We start from the raw sequence: 18,809 nt of genomic DNA, 5'->3' as shown, positions 1-18,809 counted from the left end.
ACATCACCAAAAGCACGTGAGCAAAACAAAAGGTCCTTTTTTCACCCAGTGTATGGGGAGGGTGGTTGAGCAAACTCCAGCTAAAAACTCCATATGGATGTTGAAGTCTGTGAGCTGTGACTGGCCCAACCAGGCTGGTCAAGTCTTTTCAGCATGATGAAGAGGAGGCTAAATGCTGACTTGACAATAGGGCATAAGTACTTTCACAGGAAACAACAGGGGACAGGGCCATCACTTTGGTAAGGAGGCAGGGCCACCTGGAGCTCATGCAGCACATGCAGCTCTGCTGGTGTGCAGGATGCTGGACTCCTGGACTCCTGGCTGCTGTTGGTGGGCTCTGTGTCGCAGAGCCACCGCTGTGTCAGGCCAGCATATTGTTCTCCCTCGAGTGAAACATCTGGGCTTTTCGCCTCCTGCTGTCCTGGCTCTTCAGACAGCTGTAAGGGCACTTTCCTGTCCATCACAACAGGACACGCAGAGTCCATACAGGAATTTCCACACTGGGTTTCCCTGGTAAATTTCAACAACTGATTAATCCTGACCAGTTAGCTAAGCCTGCTGGCACATTTATTGTCTTGATTTTGAAAAATTATTAGGCTTTTTTTTCCCTATAAATATCAGTCATAAAAGATCTGTGCAGCTCCCCTTCTTCCTGACAGCATTGTGTAGGTTGGCTTGCTTTCAGTGTAAGTGACAGAGGGCACAAAATAAAAATAACTTTCACTGGAATGGCTAGGAACAGATAAGCTTTGGGAAGAGGAATGCTTTGATTTTAAATTAGATCCTAAAGTTAGCTGATATACTGCAGTATAACTTAAGGGGAAAACTTGCTGTGTGATCTGCAGGCTTTTTTGCCAGAACTGTTGCAAGCCTTAGCAATAGCGGTGGCTGTATTGTCCTATAGGATTCCTAATCCTAGGGAAAACTATCTAGATAGAAATCTCAGATGCCCTAATTAGAGAATACTTAATATGGCATTTCTCTTTGCTGTTTTCTAATTTGGGCTTCTTTACATGCTGCAAACTGTGTTCAGAAGGAGCTGCTGCTTGTGCTCTGCTCCTGCACGAGTGCAGTACCTGCCTTCTCCAGAGCCCTTGAGTTCTGCCAGAGGATTTGGCATCCAAAAGAGAAGGGGCCAGACCTCTTCAGCCAAGATATTTGTGACACTGTGACACCTCCAGCACATGTCCAGCTGCCAGGAACTGTGCACTGCATTTACAGCAAGTAAAGAAATGCTCCAAGGCAGCTGGAAAATCCCTTTACACACTCTGTGACATTGTTTCATTCAGTATGTCCATGCTGTGTGTTCTGCTGTGGGTTCCTGTACAGAAATATCTGTCTCAGTTTCTGTGTGTTCATTTAAAACCTGATGGATGGAGCTAGGAGAACTCCAAATCTGCTGCAATTGTTTTCTATAAGAGTGCAGAGTAGCTATTTTAATTTAATCTAAGATTAATCTTAATCTCATGCAATGCAATCATAGGAAACAACTGTGACAGGCAGGCAGAATCAAAACCTTGCATGAGATTTGTGAGCTCTCAAAACTCCACCAGCGATACTGTGGATGTTTTAAATGGCAAGATATCAAGTGAAGAATTAAGAGTTCATGAAAATTTAGATGCTGACTTTGTTTTATAGAACTGTTCTCATGCCAGTGACTGATGATCCAAAAAAAGATATCCCCTCCCAATCTTTTCCTTAAGACATTGAGTCTTAAAGGGACAACAGCATTAGCAATACCTGAAGATCCATTGTGGCTTCAAGTAAAAGTGATTCCATTATATTCAAACCCATAAAATCCCCTGTCATAAAGACAAGGAATAAAATGGAAATATGAATGCCATCACAGAGTTATCTAGAAAAACTATCCCCAGCTTTTTTACATTTGGTCAAAAATAGTATTGGCCAAAATTAGCAAAAGTAAAGGAGTTAAAAATAGCTGATGTCAAATTGAGAAGGTATTTTAAATTTCAAGTTCAGCTCCATGGCAATTCAGATAATTTCCCAGTCAACTTCTCAAAGAATTACTGAAAATAGAGGCAAAAATTACAGCAGTCTTCAAAATTGGATTGCTTTGGCTGTTGGGAGGAGTCCTTGTGGGAGGTAATTAGTCTAGAAAACAAAAAGCAGAACCTCTGAAAGTCTGTAAGCATTGGTGTTCCTGTTTCTGTAATCCTTTCCAGTGGGCAGGGGTGTGAATTGGGGATTTGAAAGCTCAGCAATGGGTGGGAAACCCCACCTGTCATAAATGCATGTCACACAGCACGTCTCAGTTCCCTCACCAACGTGTGCAGCATCTGCTACTGTTTCTGAGAAACAAGGGAAAGGTGAAGAGGCACTTACCTTTCATCTTGATGCAAAACTCCCCCAAGAGGTTTTCCAGCTCTGCTTCTATGGTACACATGTTCTGTATTGGAAAAGAGAACAGTGAGGGCGGACAAAACTTCTCTGGGATTTTTTTTAAGGTCTGTTTGTGAGGATAGAGTCAAGATATTTTGCAATGAAATCAATCTCAGAGCCATCCTTCTAGTTTAGAATGAGTGTGGGGTGACCCTAAAAACTGGCAGCTATGCCTGCTTTTTTTGACACTGCAACCCTGTGCTTCTCTGCTGCTGTATGCTAATCCTCCTGATGGCAAAAGGGAAGCTTTGGCCCTTGGAGTGTAACCTGCTCACTGTTCTGGTCCTCTCCAGCCAGGACTTGTGCCAACAGCAGCAGCTTTATGCCAAAGTGGCTCCCAGTATGATTTAATCTCTCAAGAAACATGGACTACATCAGGAACGAAGGCAGGTTTTGGAAGGTTGTCACAGCTTGTGTGACGGGAAGTCTGCAACACTATTAGACTTGCTCATCATCTCCTGCCTGTTTAATAAAATAGATTTTGATCACAGCAAGTACAACACACAGGATGCAGCATATGTCTCTAGGCACATCATTTCCAGTCAAGCTGCCATCCCTACATCTGCAGGTGGGAAGGAGGTAGTTGGAGTTGAAGTAGGTTTGGGGCAGATTTTTGCTTTTGTGCGGCAGTTCCTAGGTATAACCCTGCTCTCACAGAGTCTAAACTTTATTTCAAGGAACTCTTTTGGCCCATGTAACCTGACTTTGTCAGTCATCAGTCATTCACCTGAAGTAAAACAAATACTAATTCTTCTTTGATGAGTTTTCTTTCATTTCTTCTATCTGGATGAAACTCTCCCTGAAATTAGTGGCAAAGCTCCCATGGCTTTCCAACAGTGTGAGAGTGAAAACAAGGAACTGATGAGAATGTACCTCTGTGTATTCCTTGTAGCTCCTGTTGATTTCAGTCAAACTCTCTCGAGCTGCTTTGCTGGCAGGAGACATTGCAAAAGCTTGCTTCATTTTGCTGGCACCATCACAGAGACGTCTTTGGATACAATAGGCTTCATAAAGCTCATCCACCTAGTGGGAACAAGGAAAGTGTACTGAAAAACCCCAGAAACCCCAGCAAAATAAAGCCAACACAATGAAGTAATTTGCATTAAAAGAAAACTCAGCCAAACCATTATATCCAGTGGAGGGGCTGAGGAAATGAAACTGTGATAGTGTTACCGTCTGTGGAAAAGAAACACAAGATGAAAGTAACCTCTACTGTAAAAATCTCAACAGAGCAACAGTAGATGCCAGCAATTCACCTGCTTGCCCTGCATGCCTCTAAGCATTGCCTGTCATGTTCTCCCCATCATACCAGTGAGGCAGGAATGCAGCCAGCTTCTCAAACATCTTGCTGTGGAAGAGTTCTTTAAAAGGCAACTGCAATGCCCAAAGGCAACTGGAAGTGGTATATGGCACATTTAGCAGGGTCAGCAGTGGCTTTGGTTCCCTAATATCAGCCATCAATCAAGGCTGTTGCAATATTTGACTAATAGGTAGTATTGGAAGCTGGGAGTGGTATTTTCAACTCTTACTGTCCATCCTCCAGGATCTGGGAGTCGTACTAGGAATCAGCACAAGTAAAGGGCTTACAAACAGCTGATGTCAAGTTAAAAAAAGTATTTTGAACTTCAACCCTCCCAGACATTTACATCTACTCATTTTCTTACATTCCTCTGACACAACTTAGGGACACAACATACTGCAAGCACTCTGGAAGTTTTGCAAGACATAGTCACACACAGTTTGAAGTCTCACCTGGATCTACCTTCAGAGGGACAATGGATTTACACTCCTCATGCTTTGGTTCCCCTTTAATCCCTGTACTAAACACACACATTTACTCCAACTGAGTCATATATATACATATATACACCAGCTATATACTGTGGTTTATATTTTTATAAACTAAATCTGCCAGATACAGAAGATGTGGGTTTTCTAACCTGACTATCAGAGTGAGGAGAGGGACAGGAATGGAAGAAGCTGTCTCTTCTTTCTGCTTCGAACATCCCTCCTAAAACAGGATGATATTTGGGTTTTACCTAAAATAATTATTTCCATTGTTGTCTCTGAAATCAAGAGATTATTCTGTGTCCCACAGCTCAGCAATGGATTTTCATGGCATAATTTCTTTCTATGAAAGTATCCAGCACCTTGGCTTCATCAGTCTGCGACTTTGTGTGCTGCATTAGAGATGAACCTGATGTGACAATCCAGGCGTGTTTCAAATCCCATTTTCCAAGCCTGCTTAACCTCTAACAAAAAGTGCTGTTGCTAATTTGTTTGGAACGGGACTTGTCTTACTGATGGCTTCAAAGTCTTGGGTCATTTTGTACAAGGCTATCTTAGATAACTGGTGACTGAAGCCTCTGACCTGCAGGCACCCTACCCAAAACAGGGAATGCTTTGCAAAGTGAAAGAGTTCAGCATAAGTTAATGAAGACACAGGTAGCATTTTACCATTTTAAAGTTACAAAAAAGCTTTCTGCACTCATACTCATCCTGTTCCTCTTGCAAGCTAGCAAGCTAAAGACAGCTACTATAAATAGCTGTCACTTGGTATTTACTTCTGACATCGGAGTGGAGCCTTGGTCGGGATTGATATCCTGCTCCTGCCCATCTGAGTGTGGCTAGGACATGCTCATCTGCTCCCCAAATATACGGGATCTGCTATGATGCACCCCATTTTCCCAGCTTTGCTTCCCTTACAGAGCAGTGGTAGATAAAATACAGAGGGCATCTCTGTGTCCCTGCTGAAAAATGCTGAAAAAATCTTTTCTATCATTAGAAACAAAGATGTTTCTCCACCTGCCCAAGCCTGTGAGCTTTCATGCCACGCACTCAGTTCCTTTTGTCTCTGTTGCCATAGGCTACAGAGAGTGAACTCACGTAGTTGGCAAGCCAGAGTAACACTGACCAGCGTTACATCTCCCGTTTGGTGCTTTTCACTCTTATTATAAACCCAGAAACCATTAGCTCTGAGCAGGCTGAAGTGGGAAGGATTTGAATGGAAACGTTCTTCAAGTACTAATTTTTGCCATTCATGTTGCCAGCAAGGGAGTAGGTGGCTTGGGGAACAAAATCTCAGTCTATCGCCTCATGATTTATATTTTTATTTTCAGCTCCAAGAATAAGAGAGGACTGAAATTAAAAGGTTTGTATAGGTTGTCATAATTAGAGGACTTGAAGCTGCACAAATGCTTTCTTTTTAAATGACTCTCAAAAGACATTTCATCTGTCAAAAATAATTCATTCCTTTGTCAGGCTCAAAAAAGCAACTAATCACTAGCAGATATGTTTATAAGTAAGAGAATACCTGCCATGGATTTCATCCAGCTCTAAAACGTATTAGTGTAAATCACAAGTACCTCCACCAATATTCTCACCAATGCATTCAAGTGGATGTGGGCCCCAAACCATGCAGCAAAAGCATTAGCAGTGAAATCCAGGAATAAATCCAAACTAGCTGCTGTGTGTGCTAGAGATAACTGCTGAATTAAATTGCTTTCAGATGTAACTCTCCTTCTACCTAAATAAGCATGCTGTGAGATGGATTTTCCCCAGCAATTCTCCAACCCTATGTTCTCTCTGTACCTAAAAGTATGTGGGAGTGTCCTGGGGCATGGCTGGACCTTGGGGTCTATGTGGAAACCCTTTCTTTGGCTCTGACCACCAGCCTGTCATGGAAAAAACAGCCAATCTGGGAGCGGCCTCCCCAGCACAAAGGGGTAGCAGGAGGCCAAGGGTTTGTTTCCTCAATAATATAGGAACAGATGCAGAAGAAAGACGATAGGAGGGAGCTCATTACCTTGCTAATGTGGAACTCCAGCCTTCTCATGTATCTCTCAACTGCTTTGATTTGCTGAAAGAAAGGAAAAGGCAGAGGTGAGGCAGCTTTAAATAAATCAGTAAGACACTGCCACGCTAGCTCTGCTAAACCCCATGGGTCTGAGATACTCCTCCTTAAAACACACAGGATTTCCTTGACCATGAATCCAGAATCAGTTGTCCCACCCCACTACTCTTAAGCTGCTGACAATGGAGCTCCTTTACTTCTTTACCTAATGTATATTTTTAAATGTAAGTTTTCATTTGATGGGATATCTCTAGGTTTTTCTAATTATAAAAAAAAAAATAACCAACAAAGAAAGCAGAGCTTTTTTTAGGTTAAAAAATAATGCTTTCAGTACTTTGAAATCCCATATTAATATTGATCAGGTTTTGCATTTCAAGATCCATTGTCTTCCTTAGCAATCTCATTTTGAGAATAAACTCAAGCTTGGCATTTTGACTGAAAACAAAAGTCAGACTTTTTCAGAAAATGTTTTTGAAAGATTTATTTCACCCAAATTTTCCTGCAGGGAAAATGTATTTTCAATATTTCTTTCTTCAGAACTCGCAGGAGCAGGAATGAACTGGGGCTTGACCTGGATCCCCCCCAGCCCCTGGTGCACTGCTATCAGCCCCCATCTGACTGGAGCTGGCTAAGAGAATTTGCACAAGGGAATGGATTTAATGGCTGTCAGCTGACAGAAAAAGGAAGTCCCTCCTCTGCTTCCTTCTTTCCTTGCCTGGCAGGGGTCTGTCTCTCTGTCTGTGCCCATCCCAGAGCCAGTGTGACCTGGCAGACCTCAGAAAAAAGGTTGGTGGGGTATGTTTGATGCCAGATCAGTGAGCACACTGTTGTTTGATGCTGCATTAGTGGGCAATACCAGAGCCCCTGGGAAGAGGAGGGGAGTGGGACTTCTTCTTTTGAAAATGTAGGTGTTGGCGTGGCTAGCAGATCCCTCTGAGAAAGGTTTCCATGTACACGGTACGGATATTAATGCTTCCTTGCAAAGTGAGTGTTCAAGGGAGTAGCATACCTTATCTAAATCGTACAGCACTCCCTGCAACAGAGAACACAAAACTGATTAATTTTGCAACACGACAGCACCATGAGAAAGTAGTGTTTGACACTCATCAGAGCACACAAACAAGACAATGGCTAGAAGGGAAGAAGAGCATCAGTGAAAATTCCCTGTATCCCACACCAATCCCTTGGCTGCTCAAGCACCTCAAGAAGGCCACTGTGCATCTACACAATGAAAAAGCATAGCACGTACCAGGCGTGAGTTTCTTTTCATGTCTTTTAACTGAGTAGTCAGCTTATCCAGCTCTGTCTGGTGAACTTCCAGGTACTCACTGCAAACACAAACCAGAGAACGATGCATGAGCTCTGCAGCACATACCAAGCTGGCTGATGACCATCCTAAAAGAAAATCTGCCTGACAAATGTCTTTCCTCACTGGATGTGTTTACAGACAAAAAACTCATTTACGTTGATCTGTCCTAAAAGCAGCTCCCTGCTGCCTTTTTGGGAACAAATAGGAGTGCACTTATTTAACTGTGTAAGAGCTCGGTGTTCTTTACCCTGAACAACCAGTTTCAAGTAAGATAATCTGCTGCTTAGTTTATGGGCTGGTGCCTTCCAGTCGCTACGCCTGTATCTGGCTGATTAAAGCCCTGTTATCATCTGGGATGCTATCTGAAAGGCAATACAAGCCTTTGATAGGACTCTAGGAAACTCAGAGGGAAAAAAAAAATCTGATGTTGAAATCCCAGACTTTGGGAGCTTTTCTTAAAATGTGAATGGAAATGGGATTCTGCCTCCTGTATTCCTGTTTCCCATACAAATATTGTAGATACTAAGTGTCACAATCCAGACTTCAAGACGTGTATATTAATCTCTTATGAGGAAGGATCCCTGTTTTTGTTTCTCTAGGCTCTAAAATGTCACAGAAAGCTGCAGTCAACAAGCAGGATAAAAGCTCTTACTCCAGGCCACTCTTCAGGGCTCGGTAGACCTCTTCCATCCTTTTAGGCTGGGGTTCTTTGGGCGTGGTGCTGTTCTTATGGCCCAAGTTATGCATTTTCTTCACCTTTGCTTGGGGCTTCTTGAGCGCTGAGGAATTTTCAATAAAGGAATTACACCTGCAAAATGAACATCAAAGAAGAAGAAACCCTATAAATCATAGAAATCTCAAAGGAGCGTAGCTTGAAGAAATCTTCTGATATTATCTCTGCTAGCAAAAAATGAATCTGCTTCTGCATCTGCCAGTTAAAGGTCTGCATTTCTTCATGGGTTAAGAATCTGAGCAGCCTGGGATATGTGCTTCCCAAGACATAAGTGCTTGTCTGGAAATGCGAGGCTGCGTATGAGTCTCATCAGACATTTCTCTGTCTTACACCATGCCTGTCCTCACTCACATTAGAGAGTCCATGAGAGAGCTGAGCTACATCCAGGTGCTAAACAGAAAGGGGAACCCAGATAATCTCAGGTGCAAAGCCTGCGGGTCCTAAGGAAGGTTGGAATTTGATTAAGAAAGTTTCCAGAGACCAGCATCACAGCACTGGTCTTGAGTATGGAGTGTATGGCAAAGTGAGGACAGTTGTGCTGCACACAGGTGCCTCTTTGGGGACTGTGCTGGTGGGTAGGCCAGCATCTAACAACCATCATTGACTTGGGCTGACAATGGGAGGCCCTTTTCCTGCTGTTACTCTTCAATTGCTAACTGGTGGTCTGGCACTGGGAGACTACACAGATTAAAATAAATTGTAAAGTAGCCTCTGGGAGCATCCAGGACTGCATGGCTTTGGCATGCCTGTCTCAAAGCCCTAAGTCCTGTGTAGCTAAGGGGCAGTGCACAGAAAGGATCTGCAGCCAAGCTCAGGGAAACAGCTTTGTTTTGGATTCGTAGTTGTGCAGCGATGAGAAAACTGCCTTTTAGGCAGCAGTGGTCTTAAACAGGAGGTGATGGCAAGTGTATCATGTGCAGTGTTCCTGCACATTTCACATGTTGAAAAGATCACTACATAAGTTAAAACTGTTCTCTGAAATTCTCTCACAGCTCTGAGGCATGTGAGGAAGCCCTGCATTAATAGAGGAGAGGCAAACAGGCAGAGGGTAACAGTTACGCAAAAAATATATAGACATTTTAGCCGAGGACACTTTATTTGGCAGAGAGTAAGAGAGAAAGAAGTCCTCTCTCACCTCCTTTCCCCCTTTATCCCTAAAGCCCAGAACTCCTTTACAGCCTGATTTTGAAATTCCCTTTAGAGAGCAAGGGCACTTGCCTGGACCGTCTTTCCTGAAGCCCGCTGAAGCCAGCAAAGGACTGACTTCTAATAATCCCATTAGGACCTCCTGGAGAGAATGAATGTGATCCTATTGACATGATGTCAGAGAGCCTTGGAGATATTCCTGAAAAACAACAGAAAGCATGTCACTCAGGGTGGAATTACAGTAAAAGGCAGGCAGTGAGGCCAGACAGCCTGGTGTTCATCTATGACATTAAGGGGTACCTGAACCCCACGAGGGGCTGCAAGCCAGGGCACAAATCTGTTTGCATTTCCAAATCATCCCCACTCAAAACCAAAGCAATCCTGTTTTAACTTCTCACTTCCAGCCAAGGGTCAACTGAAAAATGTACCAGAGACACAAAGAGGGTCTGGATGTGGGACTAGAAATCAGTTACTTCAATGTGATAATCCCAATGCCATCCCAAATTTCTGCCATGCCTGGCATGCTTCACCCCCAGCCCCAATGTCCCCATCTGTCCTGGGAATTATTATGGGAGCATGCAGAGCACTTAGGAGGCGCTCACCATCGCTGCAAATAATAATTTTAAAAAGGATTGATACATCATGAATGCCCTGCAGCTCCCCTTTGATCCTTGCTCCCTTGGCTGTTCAGCCCAGGGGCTGCTGAGAAGGAAGATATGGTGGGTGTGTGTGCAGCCATGACATGCCGTGATGAGAGGGATGCCCTCCACCACGAAGAGAGAGGAGTAAACAAGCTGCAGGCACTGTATGCTCTGCATTTCATGTGTCGGGGGGGGGGGGGGTGGCTCAGCAGGGAGGAAACCCTTGCCCTCTGTGTGCTCATTTCCAATGCCCAGCTTGGCATCTGCACTAAACTAGGATGATTTCAATCCATCCACAAATAAATAGTAGAGAAGTGCTACGGTTCACAGCAGCTCTATCTGCTGCCACAAGGGAAAAGGGGGATGCCTTTATCTTCCTTTTCTCCTTAATCCACTGTTTTTCTTGTCGCTGCCCTCGGCAGACAATTAAATTGATTTTTCTGCTGGCTCGGTTTTGTGCTGCTCTGGTAACAGGAATGGCCCCACCAATTTGTGAGGAGCACCATGGCCAACACAGGCCAGGCAGCAGGGCAGGGAGCAGGAGGAAGATGGGGATGCTGGAGAAGAGGGAGCTGGTCAGCGGATGCTGCCAGACACAGCTCCCCCATCCTGCAGCACCCATCCTCTCACTGCCTCCATCCTTCCTGGGATGTCAGTTCAGCTGATGACACCACTGTGCTGTGAAATGGACTGAGAAACTAGGCCAGCTTAAAAATAATCTGACAGAAAATGAAAAAGAGGGTATTAGCAGTTCTTTTCCATCTATTTTAAAAGTTGGACACAGTCTGCCCCATGGCCCCAGTTCATTTCACTCCAGTAGCCATGCTGAGGGATGAGCTTGGCAATGAAGCAGGATGGTATGGCAGGGGCTGGAGCTGCCTGCAGGCAGTGGAGCTGATGTTCTGTGAAACTCTGACCTACAGGGCTGAGGGGGTGACAGCAAGTCTAAACCGCCCTCTCATCCCCACAGGCCAGGAATGACTGTGAGTGCCCAATAAAACAGCCATTTGTGAAAGCCAGAGATCTACACTGTGAGCCTTCACAACTGAACATATTTATTAATGATAAGCACCAGAGCTACATGGTTCTTGCATGGCAAACATTCACTGCAGAAAGCAAATATGTGGGGAAACATTGTGCACTGCTCAGCTATATTTAATTTGGAGCATTAAACTGGGCAAATACAAATACTCTTTGGTGTGGCAGTAGGTGCCATGGCAAACCACAGTTTCTCTTCAGAGAAGACTGCATTGCCCAAGGAGCAGCTTTGTCAGGAATATTTCTGCAAGAACTCTGCCAGAAACACTTCTTCCAGTCCCAGCATTGCCAGCACTACTGCTAATGAGACATTTTCTCCATTGCACAACCCAAACAGAGTACGTCTTCCTGTTTTGGAAGTGAGGGCTGTCCCCCTGACTGAACAGCATCAGAGATACCACATGGGGTGCAGTCAAAGATGGTTTTCTCCTCCCCTGTGGTCAGCAGGTAATGGCACTCCACCATTCGTGTCCCTGCCTAGCCCAGATGCAGCCCACTCAGCTCAGGCCTCAGAGAGTTTAACTACAGCAAGGATAAACCCCTGGGGGACAGAAGCTGCTCTCAGCCAGACCAGGACCATGAGCACCTGTACTGGGCAGAAACCCATGGAAAGGGGTGAGCATGGAGGCGCAGAGAGGCTCTGGAGTAGCTGCTCCTCACAATCTCAAAAGATGTCACAGTTAGGATGTACTTTGTCTAACTCACACAGGGATAAACATGCTCCAGCCACAGCTGGAGGCACTTGAGTCTTTGGTCAACAAGAGCCCAAATTTGGCTCTGTACTCACCTCTACACGCATAAGGCTCTCTGCACACCTCTGCAAGGCTGAGCTGTGCTCAGGCTTGCTGATACCTGGCACAGCACTTGGCAGAAGGCATTCTGCAGCTTCCAGGGTCAAACCTCACATCCCTATAGATGGTACAGAGTTTCCCTGGGCCAGCTTACGCCTAACAGCTCAAACTCCACAGAGAGCCACCTCCTGCGAGACAGAGAGGAAACCACCCGACCACAGTACTCTGGGGTCTGCACAGCAAGTTCCCATTGGGTTTGCAAATAATCTTTAGACAATTAGGCTGCAATCTGCATGCTCCCATACAAGGATTTGCATTAAAAATCTGGTCCAGAGTGCCAAGGAGCAGAAAGAAAATCCCTTGCAAGTGTTCAGTACTTGCATGACTTGACAGGATGATTAACACAAACACCCTGACAACATCTGGAGACCTAGGAGGAGCTAAACAACACTGACAGAAAAGATTTAGCAGCATAAACACCAACCATTCCTCAAAAAATAAGAGAGATAAAACAAAAGTTTTGAAGTTGGGTGCTAATCACAACCACAAATTAGATTCAAAACTGTTGTGAAAATGCTAGCATCCTCTTCATGATGTCTCCTCTCTATAATATGAACAGAACAGGCTTTCACTCTGAATAGAATCTTACTGTCCAAATCTGACTGTGCAGAAACACTGGAACTGTTTTGATTTTCTTTTCCTGTGGGCAAACTTAAAAAATAAATAATCTTGGAAAAGGAATGTACTTATTTATTTTCTTTATTTTGCTCAAGCACTCAGATGACTTTGAAAGGCTTTAGTAGCTAAGACTTTCCCCAAGATACCAGAAAAAATGTGCAAGAAGTGCAATTGAAATGCAAATTGAAGACCTGCCTGGAGCTACTTTTGCTTTGCTTTTGCATAAAATGGTCAGAACTCAGAGCCCAGATAGGCTTGCGGCCTCTCCCTATATATTATATATAATCTTGGTGAATAATGTATGTTTAATTTCTGTACAGAACAAAACTGAGATAAAAGGAGGGAACAGTCAGAACTGGTAAAATCTCCCAGTTCTGTTCAGTTATTTTCCATTGGTCAGGTTAAAGGTTGACTCTATTGTACCAACACCATCTGTTCTTAAGACTCAAACTAATATTCATAATACAACAACTCAGACACTTCCAACTAACCTCATAAATTTGCAGACTCTGCATCAGCCCCTTGGCCCAGATTCCCAGAGACAATGGCTGCATATGGGCACTGCGTTGATGGATTATTAATGATACCCATCTCGCAAATACACTTTGAGTGATGAGTATCTGTCATGTTGTTGTGACACCCTCTGTTGAGAGGAGCTTCTTTTCCTGCCTCTTAAACCATTCACAGGTCTCTCTGCTATCAAACCTACCTCTCAATTTAATAATGCAGCTGTATCCTGATGATATGCATGAGTGCAGTTGCTAGTATAATTTCAGTAAGGCTCAGCCCATGAGGACTCACCCAGATCTTTTACTGACCTGATGGGTATCCCCACAGCTGAACACTGCTAAGGGCATTCTGGTGCTACACCAAGGGAGTGATCAAGTTTCTCAGTCTACATTTAGCAGTTATGTAATATAATGCTACTGTCTTCTACATGCAGTATAAATTTTGCTCTCAATATAATGCAAGTTGCACATCTAAAATGATATTAAATGCTTCTGTGATTTGAAAGATCCACTTCAGCAGTGGATATAATGACTACACTCACACTTTTAAATCTGTATAGTTAATGAACCAGGGATGTTTCGTTTTAAAAAGACACCAGTCTCCTTAGTACAAGCATGCCCTGTGTAGAAGTATAATTAATATAATTAGTACTGCCCATGCTAAGTGCACAGCAGTTGAATGATGAGCCCATCAGTGAGTCAAGGGATAAGGTGAAATCCTATCAGTACTCCTCTGCCCTATTCGCTGACAGCTTGCAGCACAGAATGGCAGATAATTGACGATGTCTCTGTCCCCAGGGAAATAAAAGTCCCCTCACTCAGCTCTTCTTTCAGTCTGGAAATGGGGAAACAGCTGAGCCTGCGCTAATGAGTGGGGAAGGGACAATCACTTCCACAGGGCTGCCCTCTCTTCATCACCCTCAGCACAGCCCTCTACCTCCCACAGTGCCAAAATTTTGATAAACAGTGCTTGATTCAAGCTAAGAGGGAAAATTCAGGCTGAAACATATTTGCTAAATCTAGTCTAACTTTTGCATGCCTTTTTTTCTTTGCTTCTTCCCATGTCCAGTTTAGAGATGGTATTTTTTGCTCACCACATGATGAGGGGAAGTCGGTTTTGCTAGACATGTGCTAACAACCATGTAAAGCTGCAATATACAGTGCTGATGGTGCCCTTGATTCCTCCTGTTCTCTCCTTGTAGCAGCTAGTTATGGCTCCAGGTCTAGTATTGCTAGGTAAGGTGTAAGGGAGCTGTCTGCAGCTGAGGCTTCGAGGACACTTTGGGATTATGTATAATCGCTGATTAAATGGGAAAGTGGGATAGGACTGAGTGACTGAAAGCATCCCTGATCATCCTTTCTTCCTGTATTATTTCTTGTGTGACACATGGTTCAAGGTCTGCTCTGGATCTAAGGAGAGGTAATCCCCGCAGTGAGATGGTTTGTATGTTGATCTATGATGGCCTGCAGGCTGCCTGTTAAAAATCAAGTGATAATTATCTAGGTTAAGGTGAGCTGAGGGGGTCCATTAACTAATGTGAGTGGTTGGCTACAAAAATCAATCAATTCTGTTTAGCGAGCTAGGAACATTTCTTACCTGCAAACCTTGTGTATGTCTGACAAACAAGACAATATCTTTGTGACTAATAAAAGAAAATAACATTTTCCTCTCTCATCTATGCTAAGGTCTATATTCTGCTTATTGGGCTGGCTGGCCTACAAAGGAGAAAAACTTTTAAATGCAATGAGATGACATTTAGGACCATGCATCTCCCCAAAAGACAATCACAATAAGGGAAGGAACTGTTATGCCTTAGAAGTCACGTCCTCCTCCAAAACAGCCAACTCTTTTTGCTTTGCCCCCATAAATCCAAGGAGCAATTCTAAATTTACACATGCTCAGCTCAGTGCCAAGCTCATTCAGTGCAGTTTCAATTCATGCCACTTGCTTTTGTAGCCTAAGTCTAGTAATTTTTAATATTTATTTTCCAACTTCTTCCCTCTGATTTAGCTGAATCACTCTGGCAATCCAAGGCCAGCATGGCCAGCAGCCCAAATAACCACCTGGAATTTATGATTTCCATGTTCTCTAGGCTTCCAGAAGGCACAGAGGCATGCATCTTGGATGAGAAAGTAGACATCCTTTTGGGTTTTTTAACATAAAAATTTGACAGTGCTGTGTGGTTAAGAGTGCTCAGGAGCATTATAAAAACTTTCACAAGAAATTTAATTCTTGCACAAGAGTTTTTACGCTTTCAGAACAAAAACTTAAGCATGAGTGAACAGGCTTATAATTTCTGTATGTGTCAGGAAGATTTCTGTAGGGTGGGGGGTCTCCTGGAAGCACCTGTAGAAAGGTGTATTCTGTTGGTCACTCAATTACACAAATGACAGTCTTCATGGCACAATTTATGCTCCCAGTGATTGGGCTGCTCCTCCCCTGTGCAGGGCAGCACTTGCTAGAAATGTACAGACATGCGAGCTCCATCTGAAGAACTATTCTTGGTTGCCAGAACAAAATCATGTGCATTTGTTCCACCCAAGTCCAAGGCTTAGAGATATTCCTAAATAGCAGCATATGGCTACACCAACAAGCACACTTCCCAAGCCTACATCAGCCGGTGAAAGGCCAGCGCACCCGTGAGCTCCACACGTTAATTTTAGCATACAGAATGAGCCATGTGGGCTTACCCACATGGCTGAAGAGCAGTGCTGCACAGAGAAAGAGCTGCAGCTGAGATGGATCCCCCTTCTTCAAAGGAGACATGTGGGAGCACATGGGACACACTTGGGTGGGTATCAAAGCCATTGGCAGCCACAGCACAGGAAGGGAAATGTCTGCCCTGCCTCTTGCAGCAACAAGAATCTTAGCTGAGCCTGCTGGAGCTCATTCTGCTCTTGCTGAGGGGGTCTCTTCCCTCACCATGGACATCCTTGGCACTGATTATCCAGCAGGATGTCTCTGAAGACTTGAGCACACTTCTCACTGATGACTTTATGTCCATCAGGGACACCTAGAGTGATTCTTGTATTAGCTGTATTTCAATACCTTCAATTTGGGTGGATTCAGTTTTTACAATGCACAAATAAATGTTTATGCAATTGATGCATCTTTTATAGCTCTTAAGCCCACAGCTGGGAGTTTTACTTTTTAATGCAGAAATCCCCACAAGTGAGCACAAGGTGCCATTACCTGTTTCTAATAAATGAAAATGTAGTATTTCAGTACCAAATTTCACATTTGGTTTCAAATAGTATCAAGCCTTAGGAAAAAGATTAATAGCATGACTTGTACTTTATGGTCTCATTTCTGTAAGAACATTTTAAATGTTGCATGTAAGGGCAATTTAAATGCTACAGTATTTGCTAGCTCATCACTAGACACCCTGACCAGAAATACAAATTGTCTACCATCTGGAACAGCCCGTTGTTCTTCTGCTCCTCCTACCCAAACTAGATGATGTACATGAACCTTTTTATTGCATAAAAGGCAATAGTAACAGTAAGAAGAAAGCTAACAGTCCAGGTGAAGAGCAAAATGGTAAAGTAGATGTGGATGCAAACGCATAGAACCTGATAGTTGATGCTCCTATTGCAATATAGCTCCATATATTCAGCAAGTCATCTCTCACACCAGTCTAGGTACCAAAGTCAGTGTAAGGACTTTGCATTTCATTTTATTTTTATAGTAAAACATGCCTTTGGCTCTAATTCTCACCACAGAAATAAAAAATAACACAGAAATAAGGATTGGCAGTGGCTAAGGTGAAAGCAGCACCCTTTTTGTCTCATACCACAGTTAGCCTTCTTCCTCCCCTTTTTACAGCTACTCCTTCACCAGAGCTCTCAGTGCAGTGCCCCCATTTCTCGATTTTTGTTGCCAGGGAGCCTCTGCTTAACCTCCCCTCAGAGAAAGACCTACACTGCACCTTCCCCTTGGTATAGCTGAAAACCTAAGGTGAGGGAAATGCAAATGAGTTATTTCACTGTAATAAACCCAAGGAAAATAAATTTGATCCTAAATGGCTCTGCACATAACAGATGGGTTCGTGGCAGCTGACCTCCTTTTTTTTTTTCAGTTCCAACATTTATTTCACACTGGTGGCTGGGGTGAGCATGCGCAGGAGCTCACATGGAGCCCTCCCTATTCTTGCTCCCTACAGCATTAGAGACATAGGGCAATCATATTCAGCTGGCATTAGCATAAATAAGCAAAATTTGGTCTTGTACTTATGAGTGTGGCTGAGGGATCAGAATCTGACCATCTAATTACATTTGACATTCATTCATCTCAAACCCACCCCAGTATGCAGAATTATCTTTGATTAGAAGTCAACTCTAATTCTACTTATCACTGATAATTCTTTATGTCAATGTAAAATTTAATTAAAAGCGAAGTTCCACTGCTGTTCAAGCGCTGGCAAATAATCTAAAGAAAAAGCACTTCTGAAACCCAACTGAGAACAATCCTCTCATGCTTTAAATCCACCTTGCACAAAATCCCTAACAAGCAGTTCAGCAGAGTGGGCTGACCACACAATTAACCACACTGTCATTGTTGCAGCACTGCACACTCATAAAGGTGCAAGACTCTGGGCAGCTCTGTTATCTATCCCTGCATTAGGAGATAAACTACATGGACCAATCTTGTGAGCAGTAGTAAGACTAGCAGGATACAAAACAGGCTGTGGGAACTCCTCCAGCCAGGAGCAGTCTGGCTACTTCACCTCTTCTAGCATATGCCTGGCTGACCACAGATGTTGGGCACAATTTTAATTTCTTAGCTCAGACTACAAAAAGTGATCAACTTATTGCCCATTTTGGCAAGCATTAGGGGAAGCCTAGGAACCCATGAGTGCTGCAGGGGGTCTCTCTTGACCCTTACTGACTAACAGTAACATCTGGAGTAACAAGCCCAGGAGTAACATCAGAGCACAAGCAGGGTAAGACAGCCCTGATGTCAATAGATGCAGCTCCAGGGGAAGTCCTTTGGCAAAATCCATGATGAATCTGAGCAGTGACCTAAATTTGCATGTCAAGTGTAAGCAGCACAGAGTGCCTTCACTTTCTCAGACTGTGCAAGGAATGAATATAAAAATCTTCTCGTGACAGGAGAAAAAAGCAATGGTTAGCAAAGTTGTCCTTGAGAATCCTGATTTCTTTAATACTTTGCACCAATATTTTTGCTGTTCTACAACCCTCATTTAATGCAGATGGTAGCAGCATGGGCAAGGACAGCAAGCTAAGGATACCACTTCTTTGCATCTGCAGGAAAGTAAATGCATCAAGTAAACACATGCAGGATGGTTTGGGTAACCAGTGGGCTGCTCTAGAGATTATTTGTTTTCCCTCAGCCAAGACAGACAAACTAGCTGCTCTTGGTATCCACTCCAGGTACACTCTAATATAAGCATGAGAGAGCTAAATTAAACAAGTACGACAGGCTTTTCATCCCTGAAAGGAAAGTAAAACATCATTGTTGTCAAATCCTTTCAGCCACTAATGAGATACAAACGCTTTGCTGCTCCTCTTTAAATACATGGGATTAAGGCGACTTAAAACTCCGTGGATGTTTATATGATCATTCTATTTCCAGGAGTGTCGTAATGGCACACTGCTCACTAAAATACTGTTGAAGATACACTGTTACATGTCCTAGGATGAAGATCTTTAAAGCTGGATGTTCTTCTCCCAGACATGAGCATTGCAGA

General features: G+C 43.5%; 1 protein-coding gene across 6 annotated transcripts in view; it reads right to left on the bottom strand.

Moving 5' to 3' along the window:
* Window positions 1-18,809, bottom strand: part of RIPOR2 (RHO family interacting cell polarization regulator 2) — a 106,585-nt gene that overhangs the window by 24,267 nt on the left and 63,509 nt on the right. For all 6 annotated transcript variants that reach the window (XM_064431761.1, XM_064431749.1, XM_064431751.1 and 3 more), the window contains exons 2-8: window positions 9,514-9,640; window positions 8,215-8,370; window positions 7,503-7,581; window positions 7,263-7,286; window positions 6,206-6,259; window positions 3,274-3,423; window positions 2,344-2,407 (exon numbers count right to left, since the gene is read on the bottom strand). In XM_064431761.1, coding sequence (XP_064287831.1) covers window positions 2,344-2,407; window positions 3,274-3,423; window positions 6,206-6,259; window positions 7,263-7,286; window positions 7,503-7,581; window positions 8,215-8,370; window positions 9,514-9,614 — 628 coding nt within the window. In that variant the 5' untranslated portion in view covers window positions 9,615-9,640. The remainder of the gene's footprint in view (window positions 1-2,343; window positions 2,408-3,273; window positions 3,424-6,205; window positions 6,260-7,262; window positions 7,287-7,502; window positions 7,582-8,214; window positions 8,371-9,513; window positions 9,641-18,809) is intronic.

This window comes from Passer domesticus, chromosome 1 (assembly GCF_036417665.1).
Source record: "Passer domesticus isolate bPasDom1 chromosome 1, bPasDom1.hap1, whole genome shotgun sequence".
NCBI classification, from domain to species: Eukaryota; Metazoa; Chordata; class Aves; order Passeriformes; family Passeridae; genus Passer; species Passer domesticus.
The sequence above is the reverse complement of the archived record's forward strand: the minus strand, read 5'-3'. Positions and strand labels throughout refer to the sequence as shown.